Source organism: Neurospora tetrasperma (genome assembly GCF_000213175.1).
Source record: "Neurospora tetrasperma FGSC 2508 unplaced genomic scaffold NEUTE1scaffold_2, whole genome shotgun sequence".
NCBI classification, from domain to species: domain Eukaryota; kingdom Fungi; phylum Ascomycota; class Sordariomycetes; order Sordariales; family Sordariaceae; genus Neurospora; species Neurospora tetrasperma.
Window position 1 is genome coordinate 4,384,931 of NW_009799100.1, and position 19,422 is coordinate 4,404,352.

Sequence of the window (19,422 nt, forward strand, 5' to 3'; positions counted from 1 at the left end):
TTTTGGGGTTGGATACTGGATAGCAGCCGTTGCGGGTCAATGAGGTTTCCATGGTCATTCATGTGTGTAAGTCAAAGTTGCTCAGGAATGAACCAACCTCACTTTGACCCCTAAATCATCGTTGACGCCAAGCCCTACCAAGCCAGGATGTCGCCGTTGCAACGGGCAACAACCCTAAACCCCTCTGTTGTAGTGCACGTCGTCTCGAAATGCCAAGTCAAGGACCCAAGACAACCCCGGGCAATGCCAAGACTCGGAGAACGGAGAGGGACTGATTGATTTTTTTCTTTGCGCTGTGTTTTGTTTCTCTTTGGCGGAAAAAAGAGCACGTCTATGAGAGCTTTTACTGCTTTCGGGGCACCGTCAATCAACCAACCACCAGCGAGCGCTGCAAAACCAACCGACCTGACCCTCAACCCCCAACGCCACACGCGGCACAATTTGACAGGACCGGAACGTACGGGGTGAAAGAGCTGAAAAGTCTCAGAGAAGGGGAATCGAGTTCGGTTGGTTGTGTTGAACTTTGTTTGACGATCGTTGCGCTGGAGTCAGACGGTCACTCGGACTTTGAGTGAGGTGCACGGCAGTGCGGGAAGGAAGATAAGAAGAAAAAAAAGAGATACACGGGCAGAGTGCGTCTGGTGGTCGCTTTATTACTTTGTTAACGCGGCCGCATCCATTTTGCGCTGTCTGCTCCGCTTGTCTACGGACACTGCTGCTAGCTCACTGTTAGAGGCTATAACAAGTGGGGCTGACACCACACCAGGCACAGAGCCATCCTCAAGGAATGAGTGGCAGTTCCCGATATGTCTCCGCGGGTTTGCGGTCGGACAAGCTAAAGCTATTATTGTCGTCAAAGCCATCCGGACTGCCGGTGTCATTTGTTATTAAAGGGGCAGCATGCCGGTCTAGATGGTCGTCGACTTCAACAGTTGCGACGAACCGCGCACGTCATCTGCTAGTATCTGGATCAGCCGTGCACCCATCCCATAACTCTTCAACAGCCCAGACGTCACCACCACCATCAAGGAGATCATTCAACACCATGGCCGAATACTCAGCAACCGTGTCCAAGCCCACATTGGGTGTCGCGCCCGAGGATGCCACCAGCCATCATGTCAGGGATTCCAAGGGTAAACTCATCGGGTTCCAGAACCCGCACCCGTCTGCCGGTGTCCTGCGCAACACTCTGCAGACAGTAGGCAAGATGTTCTTGTAAGGAGCATCATCATCATAGCGCCGACCCATCATATTCATTGCGCTAACACGCGGGAACAGGTCAAGGCTCCAGGGCAAAATGCCAGCTCCCGACTTGTCAAATGTTCAGATTCCCGTCATCAAGCCTTACTTTTTGGAAGAGAAGTCTGAGGCGCAGAACAGCGACACCAAGACCCTGCGCGCTACCTGGCTCGGCCACGCATGCTATTATGTCGAGTACCCCAACGGCCTGCGCGTGCTTTTCGACCCCGTCTTTGAAGATCGCTGCGCACCTAGTCGTTACCTCGGCCCCAAGCGGTACACCCAACCGCCGTGCAGGCTGGCCGACATCCCCAAGCTGGATGCCATTGTCATTTCGCACTCGCACTATGACCACCTGTCGGAGCCGACCGTGCGAGAGCTCGCGGCGAACAACCCGGACGCGCACTTCTTTGTCGGCTTGGGGTTGGCGAGTTGGTTCCGCGACACGGGTATCGACAAGGTGACGGAGATGGACTGGTGGGAGGACGCCACCCTGACCATCAAGAAGCCTAGCACTTCCGACGGCAAGGAGACCATGGAAGAGATCGAGGCCCAAGTCTCTTGCCTGCCATGCCAACACTCCTCCGCCCGCACCGGCTGGGACAAAGACACCACTCTCTGGTGCTCATTCGCCATCAAGTCAGGCGGCAAGTCAGTCTGGTTCGGCGGTGATACGGGCTACCGCGCCGTACCGGAGATGCCGGCGGAGGAAGACGACTACGGACCAAAGTACGACTCACTGCCCCGCTGCCCTCATTTCAAGCACATTGGTGAGCTACGCGGGCCCTTTAACTTGGGTTTGATTCCCATTGGCGCGTACAGGCCCAGATGGATGTGGAGCGGCTTGCACTCGAACCCATATGATGCCGTGGAGATCTTCAAGGACACCAAGTGCGAGAAGGCCATGGCGATCCACTGGGGCACTTGGGTGTTGACCATCGAGGAGGTGGAGGAGCCGCCCAAGTTGCTGAAGGAGGCGTTGAAGACGAGTGGACTGCCTGAGACGGGAGTGTTTGATAGCTGTGCCATTGGCGAGACCAAGGAGTTTTGATGGCTTCCTCCAATCGGCGGCGCACATATGATGGGATTGGGGATGATACCCGAGCGTGGCGTTGGCTTCCAGGTTAACAAGTTAAGGTTTCTGTACGATAGGTAGGTAGGTAGGAAAGGGAAGGGCTATGCATATGAACAGGTAGGTCTTTCTCTGACGATTGACAGTGTGAATATCAAAAAACCTCATGGTGGTCAGCATCCTATGATCTTGTATCCAATCTTGTGGTGATCTTGCTCGGAACGCGGCTGCCGATACAGATGGTGATGGTTGGTTGGTCATGAGCACCTTCGGCCTTTAGTGTTACCCCCGCCCAGTTCTGGGCCCTGTCATGGCTGAAATGTCATTAGTACCTAGAGGTAGGTGGCATCGGCCATTCATCAGTATCACTTTCCGCAGTGACTTCTTATCGCAACATCCTTTCCCTCCAGTCCTCTTCTCACTAACAAAGTTCACACAACAGTTTCGGCCTGCCAGCTTCTTTGCTGCCATCAGTCGACGTTTAACTGGCTCATTCTGGGTGAAATTCTTCATCACAAGCATCATACCTCCCATCATCTAGCAAGCGATCAAAAGATGTCGCAAGAGCAACCACCCCCGGATGGGGTCCCCACTCACGGCCCCGCTCCCGGCCCGTCCCTTCTCTCCACCGCCTCCGCCTCGGCCACAACAACAGCTCCGTCCACGATCCCAGTCTCGGTTCCTAGTCCGGCCGACATACTTGGCACCCCCACCACATTCGATACAACTATCACAACCAACATCGACAGAAGAAGGGCAACGTCAGGAGAGATCGACAACTGGGCACGCACCATATACAACTACCACCGAATGCACATGCCCCTTCCCACCTTTTCTCCTATTCCCCAAAACCCATCAGACTTGGAAGAAGACGACTCGGAGCCAACTCGAATAATCTTCACCCTCTGCTCCCTCGACCTCCGCGTAGCCCGCTACGCCGCCCATCTCTTTCTCACCACCTTTCTTCCTCCATCTCCTCCTCCTTCCTCCACCACTACCTCCTCCTCTTCCTCCAGCAGCAAAGCACAAGCACAAGCACAACCGGACTCATCACCACCACCCCCCCGCAAAGCCTACCAGTACCTCCTCTTCTCAGGCCACTCCGGCCTTTTGACCCGTTCTTTGACCGGCGACCACATTTCTTCTACCACCTCCTCCGACGGCGACACCCAACCCCAAAAAGCAGAAGACAAGAAAAAATTCCAATCCGAAGCCTCCATCTTCGCCTCCATTGCGCTCTCCATGGGCGTGCCCCCCTCCGCCATCCTCATAGAAGAGCAATCCACCAACACGGGCGAAAACGTGCGCTTTACTCATGCGTTACTGGAAAAAAGGGGAATCAAAGTAAAGGATTTTTTGCTGGTGCAGAAACCGTATATGGAGCGGAGGACGTGGGGGACGTTTGGGAGGCAGTGGCCTTCTTCTTTTTGTTCTTCTTCTTCTTCTTCTTCTTCTTCTTCTTCTTTTTCAGGGGCTTCAGGGGCAGCAGGGGCAGCAGGGGTGGGAGTGGAATGGGAAGAAGAAGAAAAAGAGGAAAAAGAGGAAACAGTGAAATATAGCGTGACCAGTCCGCCGTTGGAGTGGGAGGAGTATCCTGATGAGGAGAGTGGGAATGGAAGAGAACTGGTTATTAACGTCATGGTGGGAGATTTGGTGCGCATAAAGGAGTATGGGGAGAAGGGGTGGCAGGTTAAAATGGAGATACCAGAAAATGTGTGGGAGGCGGGTAGGAGGTTGGTGGAGGAGGGAGGGTACGGGGGGCATTTACCGGAGGGGTTTCGGTTTACTTGAGCAAAGGGGGTTTTGGGTGGTGCTTGCATTGCAGAAGGTTTTTGTAGGGTGGTTATTGGGTATGAGTGATGGTAATTAAACGCGTCATGAAAGAAAACCTGTAGTCGCTAACGATACTGACAAAAGAGAAAAAAAAAAAAACTATCACATGCTTTCTAGATCCCCCCTCAACCAACTCCTGATCCGTTTGGCACTACTACCGGCAGTATCATTCCATGATCCATATCCAGCAGAAGACGATGAGTTTCCATATCCTTTATACTCTCCCAAGCTCGGAGGAAGATCAGCCACTTTCGTACCCCAATCACTCTCTCTATCACCAAGCGTCAAAACCAGCTCCTTTCCTTCCGTGAAAAAGCTATGGTCGATCCAGTTCTTGCTATACTTGACCCCATCAAGCGTGGCATTCTGGATGTAGATATTCTTATAGCTGGGATCAAAGTTGACATTTCTGATCCTCGCAATCTTGCCCGTCAACGGATTCGTGATATTCACCGACTCAAAGAACGGCGAAGTAATCAGGTACACGTTCTGGCCCGGGTTGGGGAAAAGACCCATCATGGTAAAGGCCACAAACGAGCCCATCGCGCCGCTGTCGTCGTTGCCTGGCAGACCATCGGGAGTGGTGCCGAAGAACTCGGGGATGTAATAATGCGCACGCTTGGCGGAGAGAGCCGGTCGTCCCGCGTAATGGTACTGAAACACCGTGAGGAAGGACGGCTCGTTGCCGATGTACGTAATGTTTTGGTCGTGGAGATAGTTCAGGCGGTCGACAAAGCGGTCTGGACCTCCGTAGAGACTGATCAGCGTTGCTTGGTCGTGGGGCACGTAGAAGCCGTATTCCCAGATGGAGGACTCGAATGTCTCTGGGCCGTTGTTTTGCAGGGAGCAGACGCTGAAGTCGTCGTGGTTGGAGCAGTTTAGAGGGTTCTGATAGCCCCAGGTGCCGTTGAGATATCGAGGTTCGAAAAATCCCGTGAAGCCGGTGTCGGTGCCGTTCCACCAGAAGGAAGTCTGGTCTTCTTTGTAGAGGTTGCGCCAGTTACCGCTCGAAAGGGCGTACTTCTCCTGATCGGTTGTCCTGCCAGAGGCCTTGGCCATTTCGGCGATGCAGAAGTCGTTGTAGGCGTATTCGAGTGTACGGGAGATAGATCGTGTTAAGGTGCCGAAGCCTTTCCAGTCAAAATCTTGGACGGGGATGTAACCGAGAGAATGCCAGCTGTCGAGACCGCCGCGTCCCTGGCAGCACCAGTCGAATGGCTCAACCTCGGCGTCTTTGACAACAGCGGCGTAGCCATCCTCCCACTTTGATAGGTTAGTATGGATGGTAAATGACATGGATAGGATGAGACGTACATTGATTCCTCCATCAAGGCCCTTGATGTACGCATCTGCCAGTACCACATCGGCATTTGAACCACCCTAAGAGAGCTGGTCAGAAGAGTCCTCTACTTTGGACATAATGCAAATACCTGTGTGTAGCCTTTATTGAGACTCATTCTGCAGTCGGGAAGCCATCCCACGTGCCGATACGTGTCAATGAGGGAGCGGATCATCTGAGTGACTGCCGTTGGGTCCGTAATGGTGAGAAACGGGAGCTGGGAACGGAACAGATCCCATATGCTGTGATTGTGAGTTGAGACCGCACACTGGGGATATCTAAGAGCACATACCAGTAAAACGAATCAAAGTATGGCTCGTCACTGGACCACAACGGATTTTCTCCGGTGTAGTTTTGTGGATTGATATGAGTGCGGTAGATACCGCTGTAAAAGTTGGTGATCAAGGATTTATCCACGCCCTTTGTCGATATCCTTATTCCGCCCATCTTGGCCTGCCATTGCTCTGTTGCTGCTCGTGATATCCGATCAAAGTCAAAGTCAGGAATCTCAGACTCGGCGTGTCTGCACGCTTGTTCGACACTGGTGAAACTCGTGGCGGTTCTTGCCAGAATCGGCTTGGCTCCAGATTTAAACCTCACGAATGCACCGCCCGGAAGAGGATAGCCATTGATGGATCTGGAGATAGTCATGTTCTTGACGGATGTGCTGGCTCTGCTGTCCGCAAAGATACCATTATCCAAGATCTCGGCACCGGAGAAGTCAGTACAGAAGTAAAGGACGTAGTTCCCTTGAGCGAAGCTGGGCAGAAAACGAGCACTCCCCGTGATGCGGCCCGTCTTCTCATTGACTGATACTGTTCCATTGTCCTGCCTCGAGTTTGACAGATCAGTCAGGTCCTGTAAGATGAGTGGTTGCGCGGCTTCACCCATGGTACTATTTTCAGGAAACGTGAATCTGAACAGAGCGGTATGTTGAGTGACTGTCATGTCTGCCCGGATGCCGGTGTTCAGTGTGATTCCGAATGTCCCAGGTCTGGCAGAGACGCTGGATTCGTCGAAACCGCCAAAGTTGGCTCTCGTCTTCTTAGGAAACGCGCACCGGTTAATGTCTCCTCCGGGGCAGCTAGTATAGGGGAACAAGGCAAAGTTGCCCAAAGAAGGACTACCACCGGTACCACTATCATGCATCATGCTGAAACCAGTAACCGGGGCACCATCCAGAGTGAAGCCACCTTGGTTTGAATTGCTGTTCGTGTCAGCCACGGCCTTGGCCATACCGTATGCGAGTGAGGCTCCGGGAAAGACATTTCCGCCGTTGCTTGAGCCAATCAATGGGTCGACATGTTGGAGGATATCGTCTGTATCTTGGGCAAGTGCTTGGCCTGCGAACAGGAGCACAAAAGTAGCGGAAAGCAATAATGTCATTGTGAGCAGAAGATAGCCATGAGGTAAAGATAAACAACGAAGTATATGGGGGTGGAGCGGGCTAGAAGGACAAGAACAGTCCTCGCTTTATGTGAGGAGAGTAACCGAACCGGGATGGCGGATATAGTTCATCCCATGTCTTAAATCTAACCCCAAAGTCGGTTGCCCTGATCGAACCCCTGACCGTGCAGGTCTCTGAGCACAACACCAGGTCAACCGGCAGGAGCCATAGTCAAGCACTGTTGTCACAGTAGCAACAGGAGTAAACTTCCGGCATCATTGAGCGGGGGAAGTCACGCGCAGCCGTTGATCGACATCTTTCAAGCCCTCTGATGCCTTCCCCTTCTACACTTACTGTTCCTTCCAAGACGTCCATCGCGACTTGTCTGTAGGTAGGTATGATGAAGGCTTCGTCGTGGGCAGAGATGTGACACCGGTATTGGACCGTCTGGCGGAACCAACTGCCAGTATTAGTTACAACCTTTGTATCACGCCCTTTGATAGACTCTGCGGTTGTGCTCTGTATCTCCAAGTCAATCGTCTCGTGGTCGAGTGTCATGCAAAGGGTCTGTGGGACGAAATCACCATTGCGAGCTCAGTCAAGGCACTCCCGCCATGTTGTGCGCATAGGAGAGTCGGAGAGTAGCGCATAAATTGCACATGCTTTGTAGCGTCGCATTGGGTTATGAAGGTGGCACAGATAAGTTGAATACGACAAAAGAGCGGAAAGCATACAGCAGCGACAGTTGATGCTGATGGAAGAATCGCCATGTTTGACGGGATGAGGTTGTTGTCGAGTCGGAAAAGGCGGGGACGACCTAGCCAATGGAACATTGGACGGGAAGCTTTAGATACAGGGCGCATACCCCTCGCAATATCGCGCTACCTTTAGGAGCTCCCCGCAGAAGGTCCAGGATGCATTTCATGAGCGGGGCTACAGCGCTCTGTTGAATCGGGTGTGGCCCGGGGGGGGGGCATCCCGTCCCGTCTTTCCTACCGGCCGGGCTCCCGCAATACTGCCCGGTTGCACATCAAATCCCCCGTCAAACAAACACCAAGGTCTCGTCAGTTGAAATCCATCCGTCAATAACCATCTCGCGTTCTTTTCAAGTTTGGTCTGGGCAGCTGCGAACATCAACCACGCAAGGAGACGACTGGAGATAAAGGAAACCTGCTGCTCATTTTAACCGGCCTTTATCACCAATCTTCCGCTCCATGGACGAGACGAGCAAGTATCCGATGCTCATGATTCACGACCTTCTTAGCGCCCAGTCATGGCAAACGAGACCCAAAAGACATCCCTCAATTGGGGAAGTGGGACTCACCAGGACAGCCGTAGGCCTTCCTTCATCTCCAGATCCGGCCTCCAAACGCCATCGCTGAAGTTTCGGCGATGATCCCACAAAAATGGAATTGCCAATCCACGATATCCCTAGTCCAACCATCAGGAAATTTTGGCTCGCGGCTTGAAACACTCGTGTTGACGCTCGTGGCATGGAATCTTCTCGTGGAAGCCAAGGCAGGTGGCCGGCCCTCTGCAACGACCCGGTTGAAACATGGCATGGATGGTGGTCTTAATCCTCGATGCAAACGCTTGAGATGATTTGACGTCCCTTTCCAGGCAAGACTGGATATTCACGGAAGTTAACACGGCGGCCGCCAGGGAAGCCTAGGTGTACCTCGGGTTAGGTGAACTGCCGTTACTCACTCGCAGTGGGTGAAAAGCAAAGTCACTTGGACCCCTATGACCGAAATGGGCCCCGTTCCTTTTCTTTTGGAATCAAGGACTGCCCGTTTGCACTCGACTCTTTTCAATGAACCGTACCGCCGGATGTCATCTCATCCACGGGTGACTACGGCTCTTCGCAGAAAAGTGTCCTCAATACGGAATGATGATCGGAAAGTCCATACTCAGGAAGAAGGACCGGATCGTCGCCTCTTTCGCCTCTTGCTTCGATCAAAGTGGGGTCTATGCCTAGTGAGAGCGTCCGTGGTTGAAGGCACACGAGAAACGATTGAAAGTTAACCAAAAGTGCTATACGCACAGTCTCCAAGAACTCGATTCTGCTAAGAGGGTTTATGGTCCGAAAGGTGTTGGTGTCTGTCGTTTATATCTCGTGGTTAATCTCGGGTTCTTTTCATCCTCTCATCAAGACGAAAACCAGAATACTCCGTCTTCAGAAAACCCTTCACGCACTTCAGTCCGATATCAATTATGCGGCACTCTAGAACAGGCACACTTGACTCCATTCCATGTTCACCATATGGTGTTGACTCGGACATTGAAAGGCGCGGCAGTGATCAGTCAAACACTTCGATGGTGCTGCCCTACAAATCCAACACCACGGCAACCTTGACCCATCCGACGGCACTATCACCACCACCTGCACCGCCAAGTCCAAAGCTGAAGCTTGAGAAAACTCATATGCGACTACGAAGCGACTCGGCCCTCTCAATGCATACCAGCAAGTCCTCGTTCCGTCAATACCCAGACAGCAGGTCGGAAAGTCCGATGAATACACCTTGGTACTGGAAGAAGCAGAAGGATGTTGATGCCGTAAGCACCATCGATACCATCTCCTTGGGGGGCACTACGAGTGTGGCCTCGAGTGAATACGCACAATATGTTGGGTCACTTCCCAATCTGTTTGATCGTACGGTGATCAAAATCGCCTTTTCGGACCCGGAGGTAGGAAGAAAGTTGCGCGACTTTGCCAAACCTAGGAACTACTCTGTGGACTTGGGGCTTATGTTAGAGGTATGTCCATCCTCGGACCGTCACATGATAGCAATTCATGGTTCTTACGATCGACTTTTTAGGCGGAGCAGTACACCGGCGCACTTGACACCTTGAGAAGCCTGATCAATCATATCTCAACTTACTTGGAAGTTCCGGCAAGATCTCCCATAGAACCTGCTTACACATATCCACTTGCTTTCAAGACAAATACTAAGCAGTGTGCTCGGACTGCATTGCCGTCGCTGGAAAGGTTGTACCGAGAAGCCAAGGTCGCAGCTGAAGAACGGCTCGTCAATGACCTCTATCCCGAGTTCGTCAAGTCTCAGCTCGCGAATCGTTTAAGGGCTTCTTTATCCGTTACACAGCCCTCTTCCTCCATCCCATTCAAGTCAACGTACCCTGGCCTTGGCAATGCCTTCTGTCTTACCGACTCTTGGAAGCCCGATAACCCCATAGTCTATGCCTCTGAAGGTTTCTTGAGAATGTTTGGCTTTGAGAGACACGAGGTTCTTCAAAGGAATTGCAGGTTTATGCAGGGCAACTCCACCAACGGCGACGCAGTACATCGAATGCGGAATGCGATCTTCATGGGAAGAGAACACACTGAGTTGATTGTCAACTATCGCAAAGATGGAACTCCGTTCTGGAACTTCTTATTCATCTGTCCTCTAGTTGAAGACGGCATCGTGCGCTACTGTCTCGGTGGTCAGATCAACATATCGAAGGGCATGGGCACAAGTCACCAGGAGATCATGGACCTTTTCAACTTTGATACACCCACAGAGGAGAACTCTTTACCCAGCACATCCACAGAATCTTACATTGGTTCAGCTCAGCGACCTGCCATACACATCCAAGACTCGTGTCCCCCGGGCGAGAACTCACCGGTCACACCTCGACGATCACACCGACAGCGTCTTTTTGATCGCTTCCGTCCCAGAAAGAACGTACTTGACACCAGCCATGCAGAGCGCCAGCCAGATGACCCGACCATTCTCATGAATGCCAGGAAGTCACCATCACCCTCGCCCATGGACGGTCACATGGAAAACTGGGGGATCTCGAATCCTTTCCACGACCATTACCAAGTTGAACCCGAACCACCCAAACCCACGCCAATAAGCACACCTTACTCATGCTTCTTCGTGATGCGCTACGTCCCTTCGCCCTCAACCTCCTTTCACATCTTTCCCCATCAGACCAACGACAAGCGCCACTCCCGATTGCCACACCTCCCAGTCGCCTTCTGCTCCACCGAAGCCCTTGACTTCCTCGGCCTAAAGGGCTACGATTCGTCCATCGTCCAATCCAGGTCCATCTTCTCGCTCCTTGTATGTGCCACGAGCTCGACCGACTTGATAGAAAAGACCTTCCGGTCTACCGTCCTCGAAAGCATGGCGGCGGGCGAGTCCATTTCACTTGAAATATCAACGCTTGCTTATGATCCCGCCCCATCCACTACTACCCCTTCCCCTTCAAGAGATACCAAAACTGCAGACAAACCCCCCTCCGTCTTCTCCTCAGCCCGTGCGCGCAGCCGTAGTAACGTCGGCCGTGAAGGAAAGACAGCGGCAACAAGAGAAGGGGCCCTGTCAGCAGCAAGCTCGGATTATCGGCCGTCTAGCTCTAGGGTTTTCAGTGATAAATTGAAGGAGCACGGGGCCGTTGAGAGACTCGGGAACATGTTTGCCTTTCGAGGACTCGGTGGAGGCGGTGGCGGAGGTAAAGATGCTGCATCAGCATCAAAAGTGGAAGAACAGGGGGACAAGGGACACTGGGGACAGGGACAGGAACAGCAGACGAAGGGCAAGAGGTTGGTTAGCCACTGGACGGCTTTGAAGGATGGCGAGGGAAAGGTGGCTTGGGTGGTGCTAATTTTGACCCCTGCTACTGCTGCTGCTGCGTCTTCTGCTTGAGCATTCAACGCATTTCATGGTATTGTTGCTTTCGTTCACATCACACAGCACTGTGAGTCTCGGCGGGTCGGCAAGTAACGGATGACAGCTCGGCAGGGGAACCGTCAGGGGAAGCGGTCAAGACTCGAATGAGGGTAGGTCTGGCAGGTCTGGCGGGGTGATGCAGACTCTGATAAATTGCAGTGATGTACGTGTGTAGATGTATGTGTAGGTAGGCAGATTGAAGCAACTTGAGTTAGTTTAGTGGAGGTGCATTTGGGAAGTCTCCCGTGAGTAAATACACTCCCGCTTGTTTCCCCAAAACAGGGCCAAGGTTGAAATCGACGGAAATAAAAGGGGGATGAACAGAGGATCGATCGCCGTCAATGCTACATTAGTTAGTTACTTAATTTGACACTGTAGTCGTCAAGAAAGCATACAATCGAATTACAATAATACGTATCGATCTGGTGTACAGTTCCACCGAGACAAAGATCGCCTTTTCGATCCAATCGTGAGAACAAACTGAAAGTGTTGGGATTCCGTTGGGGTCAAAGCTTCGTCGGAAGTCGTTTGGTGCTTCGAGTTGCAAGAGGGGGCTCCCAAGAACCGGTGACGTCACCTGCCGTCCGCTGCTTCCCAAAACGGCAAAAAGCAAATAAAGCACCACACATACAGCTGCCGGTGATCTATGATGACGATTGCCCGCGAATAGAAGATGGAGAAAGTACGGTCTGCTGAAACTTCGGATGCTTACATCATGAACGAGTGCAATTGGATGAAAAAGGAGAAAGCGGGGAGACCATATGACTGTCATAATGAACCGTACAGACATGTATATAGCAGGCGGCTTCCTCTTCTTCACCCCAAGCAACCATGAGAATCATTTTCACCAGAGCACTCTGTGCAGCTAGACCAACAAGACGAACAATCACACTTCCTTCACTGATCCAATCCCAACACAACCTCTCCCTCACACAACCTTATACTACAACCAACATCAAGACTACCCAATCCCAGCAAACCAACCACAACAACACCAACAAGATGTCCGGCCAAGGTTTCTCCAACGCTGATACCGGCAACAAGCCGGCTGACCCCTACAAGCAGGCCAACCTCGACACCGAGGTGCCTCTAGATCAAAAGATCAATGACCTTGCTAGCTTCATGACCAGCAATAAGTTCAGCATGATGACCACTCGTGATTCCAAGACGGGATATCTCCTCTCCCGCTGTATGGCGCTGGCCGCTACTGTATGTAGTTTCCCAAGTCCACCACAGCTTCAAATTACACATTGTGCTTCTTTTTCTTCATCATCTTCTCCAACACTCCCATATCTGACTAACAACGCCTTTCAACAATAGGAATCCGGTGGCATCGACCTCCTCTTCCACACCAACACCGAGTCGGGCAAGACGGACGACCTCAAGTCGGACGAGCACATCAACATCTCGTTCCTCAACAGCACCACGGGCGACTGGGCCTCGGTCAGCGGCACCGCCAGCATCGTCACGGACCGCGACCTGGTCCGCAAGCACTACAACCCCCATCTCAAGGCCTGGTTCGGCGACTTGGGCGACGGTGTCCACGACGGCGGCCCGGAGGACCCGCGCGTGGGAGTCATCCGCGTCAAGATGGTGACCGCTCACTATGCCATCTCGACCAAGAACATTGTTGGCAAGGTGGCGGATGTGGCACAGGGCGTTATCACGGGGAAGCCGGCGTCGGTGAACAAGCTGCGGGAGGTTAGCGAGCAGGAGGTGCAGTCTTGGAGGTCGTCGCACTAAGTTGTGGAAGTGTCGTGGGATGCGAATGATTTATGAGTCGACGATGACAATGATATGTGCCTAGTTTACTTTACACACAGAGTCTTTCTAACTGACACTGAGTCGGGCGCAATATTAGTAACAAGCTAATTTAATTGAACGTACGCTTTTGAAACAAACAAGAAAACTTGATCTACTGCTTTCCACAGTATTCAGCCTTCCATATCCTGTCCCAGTTCTCCTTGTTGACAGCAAACTCCCTCACAAAGTCGTGCTCGAGCTCGTGCGTCCTCCGTCCCAAGAGGATCAAGCTGTGCAGCGGGGGACCCAGCAGATCATCGGCATCACAGAGCTCCTTGAGCGTGCCCGACACGAACTTTTCCGTCTTTCCACCAACACGGGCGCAGCCAATGGCCAGACTTTCGGGACCATAGACACCCTCCTGCTTCTCCTCCTCAATCTCCAACATCTGCTGCGCGCAGGTGCCGACCGTCATATACCTGGGCGGCTCGTAGATCTTCCTGCCGCGCGCCATGTTCTCCAGGCTCTGCTCCTTGACCTTGATGTCCAGCAAAACGAGCGTGTGCAGGCCGATGGAGCGATTCTCCTTGATACGGTCGTAGAAGCTCGCGGGCCGCCAGTTATCGAGGAAGAACACCATGCTGACCGTCTGGCCAAAGTTGTACAGCTGCAGGCCCGCGGCTCCGATGCCGCTCATAATAGAGGCGTTGGGCACGGTGCGCACCTGGATGCCTAGCTCGCGCGCGCGCAGCACCAGGTCCGTGTGCGTGGTGGCGCCGAATGGGTCGCCGACGACGCAGAAGGCTACGTCGACTTTGTCCGCATCGCGGAGGATCTCGTCGCTGTTGGACTCGACCATTTCGCGGTCGGCGACGACGATAGGGCGGCCATAGTAGGATTCCTACTGGAGGAGAAGGGTGGTTAGCATGGACAATTCGTTTGTGTGTGTGGAGTTAGTTGGGATGAAATCATGGACGAGGAAGAGACAGGCAGGGAGAAAGAGAGGAGAGACAAGGAAGATCACAACGACGACAATAAATGAAGGGCGCCAACGTACAAGAGTAGCCTGGTCCACAAGGAGGATGCTGGTGTAAGCCTCGAGGTAGACACGCTCGGCCTTCTTGACAACTTCGAGACCCTTGACGGTAATATCTGTCTCATCGGAGAGACCGAGACCAACGAGGTACAACATCTTGACTGGTGCTTGACGGGTTCGGGATCGGGGAAGTCGGAGGAACCTTGATGTCCGGGACGATTCAGCTGCGCTCCAGAACTTCAGCGACTTTGGAGTGCTGTGGAGGGGGAGGAATTGGAATTTAAAGGTGGGTCCAGTGCTCCGATAAGAAAAAACTGGGGAGATAAGAATCGTACCGGGGGGGTTCAAGGTACATTTTACCTCAACGCCATGCCCCGCTGATGGATCTGGCCCCACCTTAAAACGAACCCCGATTGTTGCCGCAGCGGCAGCGCGTTCTGGCGCGCCATTGTTTAATTGATTTCCATCTGAAGCATTGGCCAACTTATTCCATCATCCATCACGGTTCTCACTTCTCAGTGGTCGAGGTTAAGTCGCCGACCGAAGTCGATTCACAAAGCCACACTTATTTATCGTCGAACAAATTACTGCCAATTACTCGATAGCGTCACAAACAATCATACCGAAAGCCAAATCCAATTCGTAATCCGCCCATCATGTCCAAAAACTCCTCCGCATACGGCCAAGCCGCCGGCGACACTGACTTCCGCAAGAAGTACGATCTCGACGAATATGCCGCCAAAGCCCGAGACCGCGAGGAGGCCGAGAAGGAGGAGCGCAAGGCGCGATGGGAGGCCAAGATGGCCGGCAAGAAATACCACAAGCCTCTCGAGGGGCACGAAACCTTGACCACCGCCCGCTCGGGTCACCAAGACTTCAGCAAGCTGGTCGGCACAACGATGCTGGTGCCCGCGGGAGCGGGCGTGGGCAAGCGCGGTAGGGGTGCGGGCATCTACTGCGAGGCTTGTGACCTGACCTTTAAGGATAACCTGCAGTGGATCGAGCATACAAATAGCATGCAGCATCAGCGAAACACGGGTCATACGGGCGAGGTGCGAAAAGCGACGGCGGAGGAGGTGCACCAGAGGATTGAGCAGCTGTGGGAGAAATTGCAAGAAAGGAAGAGGGAGCAAGTCGTTAGTCTCCAGGAGCGGCTGGAGGTAAGGAAGGTGGAAGATGAGAAAGAGAGGGAAGAGAAGAGGAGGAAGAGGAAAGAGGTGGAGGAGCGGAAGAGGCTGGAGAAAGAGGAGGCACTGAAGGCCAAGACTAACTACGGAGAGGATGTGAGGATTGAGGGAGAACACGATGAAGATGATATGATGGCTGCTATGGGGTTCACGGGATTCGGAGTTCCGAAGAAGTAGGCTGGTCCTACTGTGGGCAGACTACCGTGGCTACATGTCTTGTGTTGTACTGCTGCGGGATTGTTAGGTCTGCCAGTTGCTTTCAAGTTGGGAGGTATATATGGCTCCTGCACTGGCTGCCTTTCCGTGGTTCGCTGGTGTAAATGGAAACAACCCCTGAGATGGAATGATACTACCTCGTTCTTCGCCAAGGCCTTGTGGAAGATATCGGTGTCGGTGCCGTGCGGGCCACACTTTATTTGTCTTACTTTTTTGTCCCATTTCTTTCCGAGACGCATATTTGGGATCGCAAGAGATATCAAACATAGCATGGGATGGCGTTCAAGGTTTGCGTGTTTTTCATTATTTGTCTAATGATTTACTTAGTAGTATAGATGGTATTTCTGGCTTGAGAAGAAGAATAACAACATACTAGGTTACACCTGTACCGTAGATGCTCTGCCATTTGACATGTCACAGACTGATGGCACTGCCCTTGCTTGCCTTGTCAAGTCAATCACGAATCCGGCCCCACTATCCGTTGCGGAAGGAGCTGGAGTGCCGGTGGGGCCGAAAGCACGGTGCCGGACCGCAGGAGCGATCCCCGCCCGCCACTCCAACCGATCTACGTCGACCGCATGTCGCGACCTTAATCGATTTCTTAAGATTCACACTCACCGGATGTTGACGCCACCCTTGAGTTCATGAAAAATCTTTCACAGCATCGATAAGGGTTGTCGTTTTTCAACTGCTTAGCTTTTTCCATAATCAGTGTCGCGAAACCGAACATCGGTTCCGGTCCTCTACTTTCCACCCACCTTACCGTGCAGCCAGTAACGTCACCTTTGCTTTGCGTCTGACAGCAACATCGTGAAAAGCACATCAACTGTCATCGGTCTTTTTTCACGTCCTTCCCTAACGCCCAAAAACAAGAATAAAGGAAACGAGTTAGATACCGACGGTACCAAGACAACGCAATTTACAATGGCCCAATCATCAGCAGCAGCGACGCAGTTGCGGAAGGAACTGAAGCAGATGCAGAAGGACACGGACATTCCCGGGATATCATGCGGCTTGGTGAACGACAACAACATTTTCGAGTGGGAGGTGATGTTGATGATTCCCGATGAGGTCAAATACTATGGCGGTTCGTTTCTTTTTTTTTTTTTTTTTTTTTTTTTTCTCTCTCTCTCTCTTCCTCCTCCTCCTCCTCCTCCTCACCTACTGAGTACAAGTACACTGACATGAAGCAACCCTTTCTGGAAAAACAGGAGGCAACTTCCGCGCCCACCTTCACTTCCCACCCAACTACCCGCTCATGCCACCCACTTTTACGTTCCAGAACCCGATCCCGTTCCACCCCAACATCTACCCGTCGGGCGAGCTCTGCATCAGCATCCTGCACCCGCCCGAGGAGGACAAGTACGGGTACGAGGACGCGTCGGAGCGGTGGTCCCCCGCACGATCGCCCGAGAAGGTTCTTTTGAGCATCATTAGCTTGTTCAGCGATCCGAACCCGGATAGCCCCGCTAATGTCGAGGCCGCGCGCTTGCTGCGGGAGGAGAAGGAGGGGAAACACAAGGAGTTTAGGAAGAGGTGCAGGGCTTGCGTGAGGGAGAGTTTGGGAGAGGAGTGATTGGGGTATGCATAGCCTGTCGGTGGGTATGTGTGAGCTGGCTGGCTGGAGAGATTGTTAAGATGGGGAAGTGGGAGGAGGAGGGGCGTGAAGCGAGTTTGTTAAACGGTTTTTTTACGGATATCCTTAGCGAAATGATACTACATACCTTGCAGAGTTGTGCTCTGCCGTGAAGACTGGGTTGAGGGAACTGCTTTGTCTTGTGGTTGGCCTAGGCCGAGGGCTGTTGTAGCCAGCAACGCGCTGGTCAGGAGAGAGATTGCTCTGCATAGATAGCACATCACTGCTGGGAAAAGCTTAATAGATCATGAAACCCGATACTTTTGGTGACATAACACAAGCCCCGTGTATACCGTATCTAACCAAAGTATATGTAAACAAAATACAAACCAAACTCCCAGGCACCGCTGCCGCCCATACTGTATAACATCACATGATATCTTTCTGTCCTTGACCTAGAAACGCTCAGACGTGGCTCAACCAAGAAGTATATATAGACCAGACCAGAGCAGGCCTCAAATGTCTTACAACACAGCACACCCCGATGCTTCTGAAACACCCTTCCTCATCTCATCCCCTTCTTCAGCTTAGTTAAAAGCCTTGTTCATAGCCTGATGAGCCAACTCGACGCCCAAAAAGGTAGCAGCATTAGCAGGCACCGCCCTAGCCAGCGCCGGCGCAAAGCCAGGGAAGAAAGCCTTGTAACCACCCGCCCTGTACAGCTGCTTAACGACACCGCCAATCGTCACGTTGCCCTCGGCGGTCTGCAGCCTGCTCTTGACGGTATCGATCGGGAAGACAGGGATCCACATGGCAACACCGGCGCCCGCGCCAGCAACAGTAATCGCACCCAGACTGAGCTTGCCGCTGGCTTCGCCCGTGACGGGGTCCTTGGGCGTCAGCGCCTTCTTGATGTACTCGTAGGCGGCGAAGTAAGCGGCGGAACCGGGGCCGTCGCGGGCCAAAGTGGCGACGGAGCCGCGGAAGACGGAGCGCACACCGCCCTCCTTGTAGAGTTGGCGGACCACGTCCATGCCACCAGAGTACTTGGGCTTCTCGCCGGGTGCGAGCTTCTGCTGGCCTTGGACTTGCAGGATCACCTTGACGCGCTCAAAGGGGGCGGTGATGGCGGTCATGGGAATGGCGGAGAAGAAGCCGGCGGCGGAGATTTGGGCGATGGAGAGGTTGCCGTCGGGCGCGACGGTGGAGGTGGCCCGGACGATTTGCTTGCCGAGATCGTAGCCCCAGAAGGAGACAGCGACTTGAGTTTGGGGGGAGAAATGTTAGCAGGGGGTTGTTGGGGAGAGAGAAAGGGGGGGAAGGGTGAAGATAGAAAGGTGGTGGGTGGACATACACATGGGAGTAACACCAACAAGCGGCGCGCTGACACCAGCGTAAAGACCCCTCCTTAGACCATCCTTGGCGATACTCTTCTTGACCACATCGATGGCGCCGGTGTAGACGCCCTTCTCGGCTGTTTGGAGGCGGACCTTGGCAAGATCGAAGGGGTGGCCGACGACGACGGCGCAGACACCACCGAAACCACCAGCAACAAAAGACCTTAGCTGGGAGGCGCCCGCGGAGGCGGCGGCCTTGGCCTCAGCCTTGATCTCGGCCTTGAGCTCCTCCTTGGTCTCGGGAAGGTGAGGGAGCTTATCGGTGACGGCCTGCTGGATTTTGGCGCCTGGTGACGATGTGGTCGACGACATTTTGACTGTAGATGTGTTTGTGTGTGTATGAAGGTGTGAATAGGGGGCGAGGAAAGGCCGGCGCAAGAGAGAGATCCTTGGGATCTTCAGTCAAGCGCGCTGTCACAAAAACTTGGTATTGGTGATATGTATCGGCGGTCTGGTGTCGTTCGATCGAGCAGCAACTGTCTGTCGTTCCTGTACAGTTTTCTGCAAAATGCGCGTCTAGTCTTTTGTCGTCTGTCTCTTGAACGCGCAACCGGAAACAAGGTTGACTGGAGTCTTTCGGTGGGTTTCGGCGTTCGGAGTTGTTCAAAGTCGTAGTTGACCCGCGTGAAGGGATGCCAGGCAGGTAGATAGGTGGGAGAGATGAGGTTAAAGGTAGACTATTATGGATGGAAGAGAAGAATAAGAAGCAGCAGTTCGT

The 19,422-nt window shown here is 53.0% G+C and overlaps 10 protein-coding genes across 10 annotated transcripts; 6 read left to right on the forward strand and 4 right to left on the reverse strand.

Annotated features, from left to right (window-relative positions):
* Window positions 1–853: 853 nt before the first annotated feature.
* On the forward strand, window positions 854–2,491 carry NEUTE1DRAFT_116607 (uncharacterized protein; the record flags this gene model as incomplete). Its single annotated transcript, XM_009851591.1, has 2 exons — window positions 854–1,215; window positions 1,279–2,491. The coding sequence occupies 2 exons, from the start codon at window positions 1,046–1,048 to the stop codon at window positions 2,288–2,290; spliced, it is 1,182 nt and encodes a 393-aa protein (XP_009849893.1).
* A 375-nt stretch (window positions 2,492–2,866) lies between these two features.
* On the forward strand, window positions 2,867–4,102 carry NEUTE1DRAFT_109170 (uncharacterized protein; the record flags this gene model as incomplete). The annotated part of the gene is made up of 1 exon (XM_009851592.1): window positions 2,867–4,102. One exon carries the CDS (start codon window positions 2,867–2,869, stop codon window positions 4,100–4,102), a length of 1,236 nt encoding a protein of 411 aa, XP_009849894.1.
* Window positions 4,103–4,246: 144 nt separating this feature from the next.
* On the reverse strand, window positions 4,247–6,869 carry NEUTE1DRAFT_121440 (uncharacterized protein; the record flags this gene model as incomplete). The annotated part of the gene is made up of 3 exons (XM_009851593.1): window positions 4,247–5,401; window positions 5,459–5,524; window positions 5,751–6,869. 3 exons carry the CDS (start codon window positions 6,867–6,869, stop codon window positions 4,247–4,249), a joined length of 2,340 nt encoding a protein of 779 aa, XP_009849895.1.
* A 551-nt stretch (window positions 6,870–7,420) lies between these two features.
* On the reverse strand, window positions 7,421–7,647 carry NEUTE1DRAFT_116609 (uncharacterized protein; the record flags this gene model as incomplete). The annotated part of the gene is made up of 1 exon (XM_009851594.1): window positions 7,421–7,647. The coding sequence occupies one exon, from the start codon at window positions 7,638–7,640 to the stop codon at window positions 7,425–7,427; it is 216 nt and encodes a 71-aa protein (XP_009849896.1).
* A 1,539-nt stretch (window positions 7,648–9,186) lies between these two features.
* NEUTE1DRAFT_121442 (uncharacterized protein) lies at window positions 9,187–11,525 on the forward strand (the record flags this gene model as incomplete). Its single annotated transcript, XM_009851595.1, has 2 exons — window positions 9,187–9,627; window positions 9,813–11,525. 2 exons carry the CDS (start codon window positions 9,187–9,189, stop codon window positions 11,523–11,525), a joined length of 2,154 nt encoding a protein of 717 aa, XP_009849897.1.
* An 855-nt stretch (window positions 11,526–12,380) lies between these two features.
* On the forward strand, window positions 12,381–13,445 carry NEUTE1DRAFT_80007 (protein bli-3; the record flags this gene model as incomplete). The annotated part of the gene is made up of 2 exons (XM_009851596.1): window positions 12,381–12,758; window positions 12,870–13,445. The coding sequence occupies 2 exons, from the start codon at window positions 12,381–12,383 to the stop codon at window positions 13,290–13,292; spliced, it is 801 nt and encodes a 266-aa protein (XP_009849898.1).
* Window positions 13,409–14,516, reverse strand: NEUTE1DRAFT_61330 (Diphthine synthase; the record flags this gene model as incomplete). Its single annotated transcript, XM_009851597.1, has 2 exons — window positions 13,409–14,193; window positions 14,350–14,516. The coding sequence occupies 2 exons, from the start codon at window positions 14,482–14,484 to the stop codon at window positions 13,465–13,467; spliced, it is 864 nt and encodes a 287-aa protein (XP_009849899.1).
* Window positions 14,517–14,830: 314 nt separating this feature from the next.
* Window positions 14,831–15,692, forward strand: NEUTE1DRAFT_80013 (uncharacterized protein; the record flags this gene model as incomplete). The annotated part of the gene is made up of 1 exon (XM_009851598.1): window positions 14,831–15,692. The coding sequence occupies one exon, from the start codon at window positions 14,985–14,987 to the stop codon at window positions 15,690–15,692; it is 708 nt and encodes a 235-aa protein (XP_009849900.1).
* An 861-nt stretch (window positions 15,693–16,553) lies between these two features.
* Window positions 16,554–17,461, forward strand: NEUTE1DRAFT_61335 (ubiquitin-conjugating enzyme E2 15; the record flags this gene model as incomplete). The annotated part of the gene is made up of 2 exons (XM_009851599.1): window positions 16,554–16,818; window positions 16,943–17,461. 2 exons carry the CDS (start codon window positions 16,656–16,658, stop codon window positions 17,305–17,307), a joined length of 528 nt encoding a protein of 175 aa, XP_009849901.1.
* Window positions 17,462–17,609: 148 nt separating this feature from the next.
* On the reverse strand, window positions 17,610–19,016 carry NEUTE1DRAFT_129003 (uncharacterized protein; the record flags this gene model as incomplete). The annotated part of the gene is made up of 2 exons (XM_009851600.1): window positions 17,610–18,568; window positions 18,662–19,016. 2 exons carry the CDS (start codon window positions 19,014–19,016, stop codon window positions 17,895–17,897), a joined length of 1,029 nt encoding a protein of 342 aa, XP_009849902.1.
* Window positions 19,017–19,422: the final 406 nt, after the last annotated feature.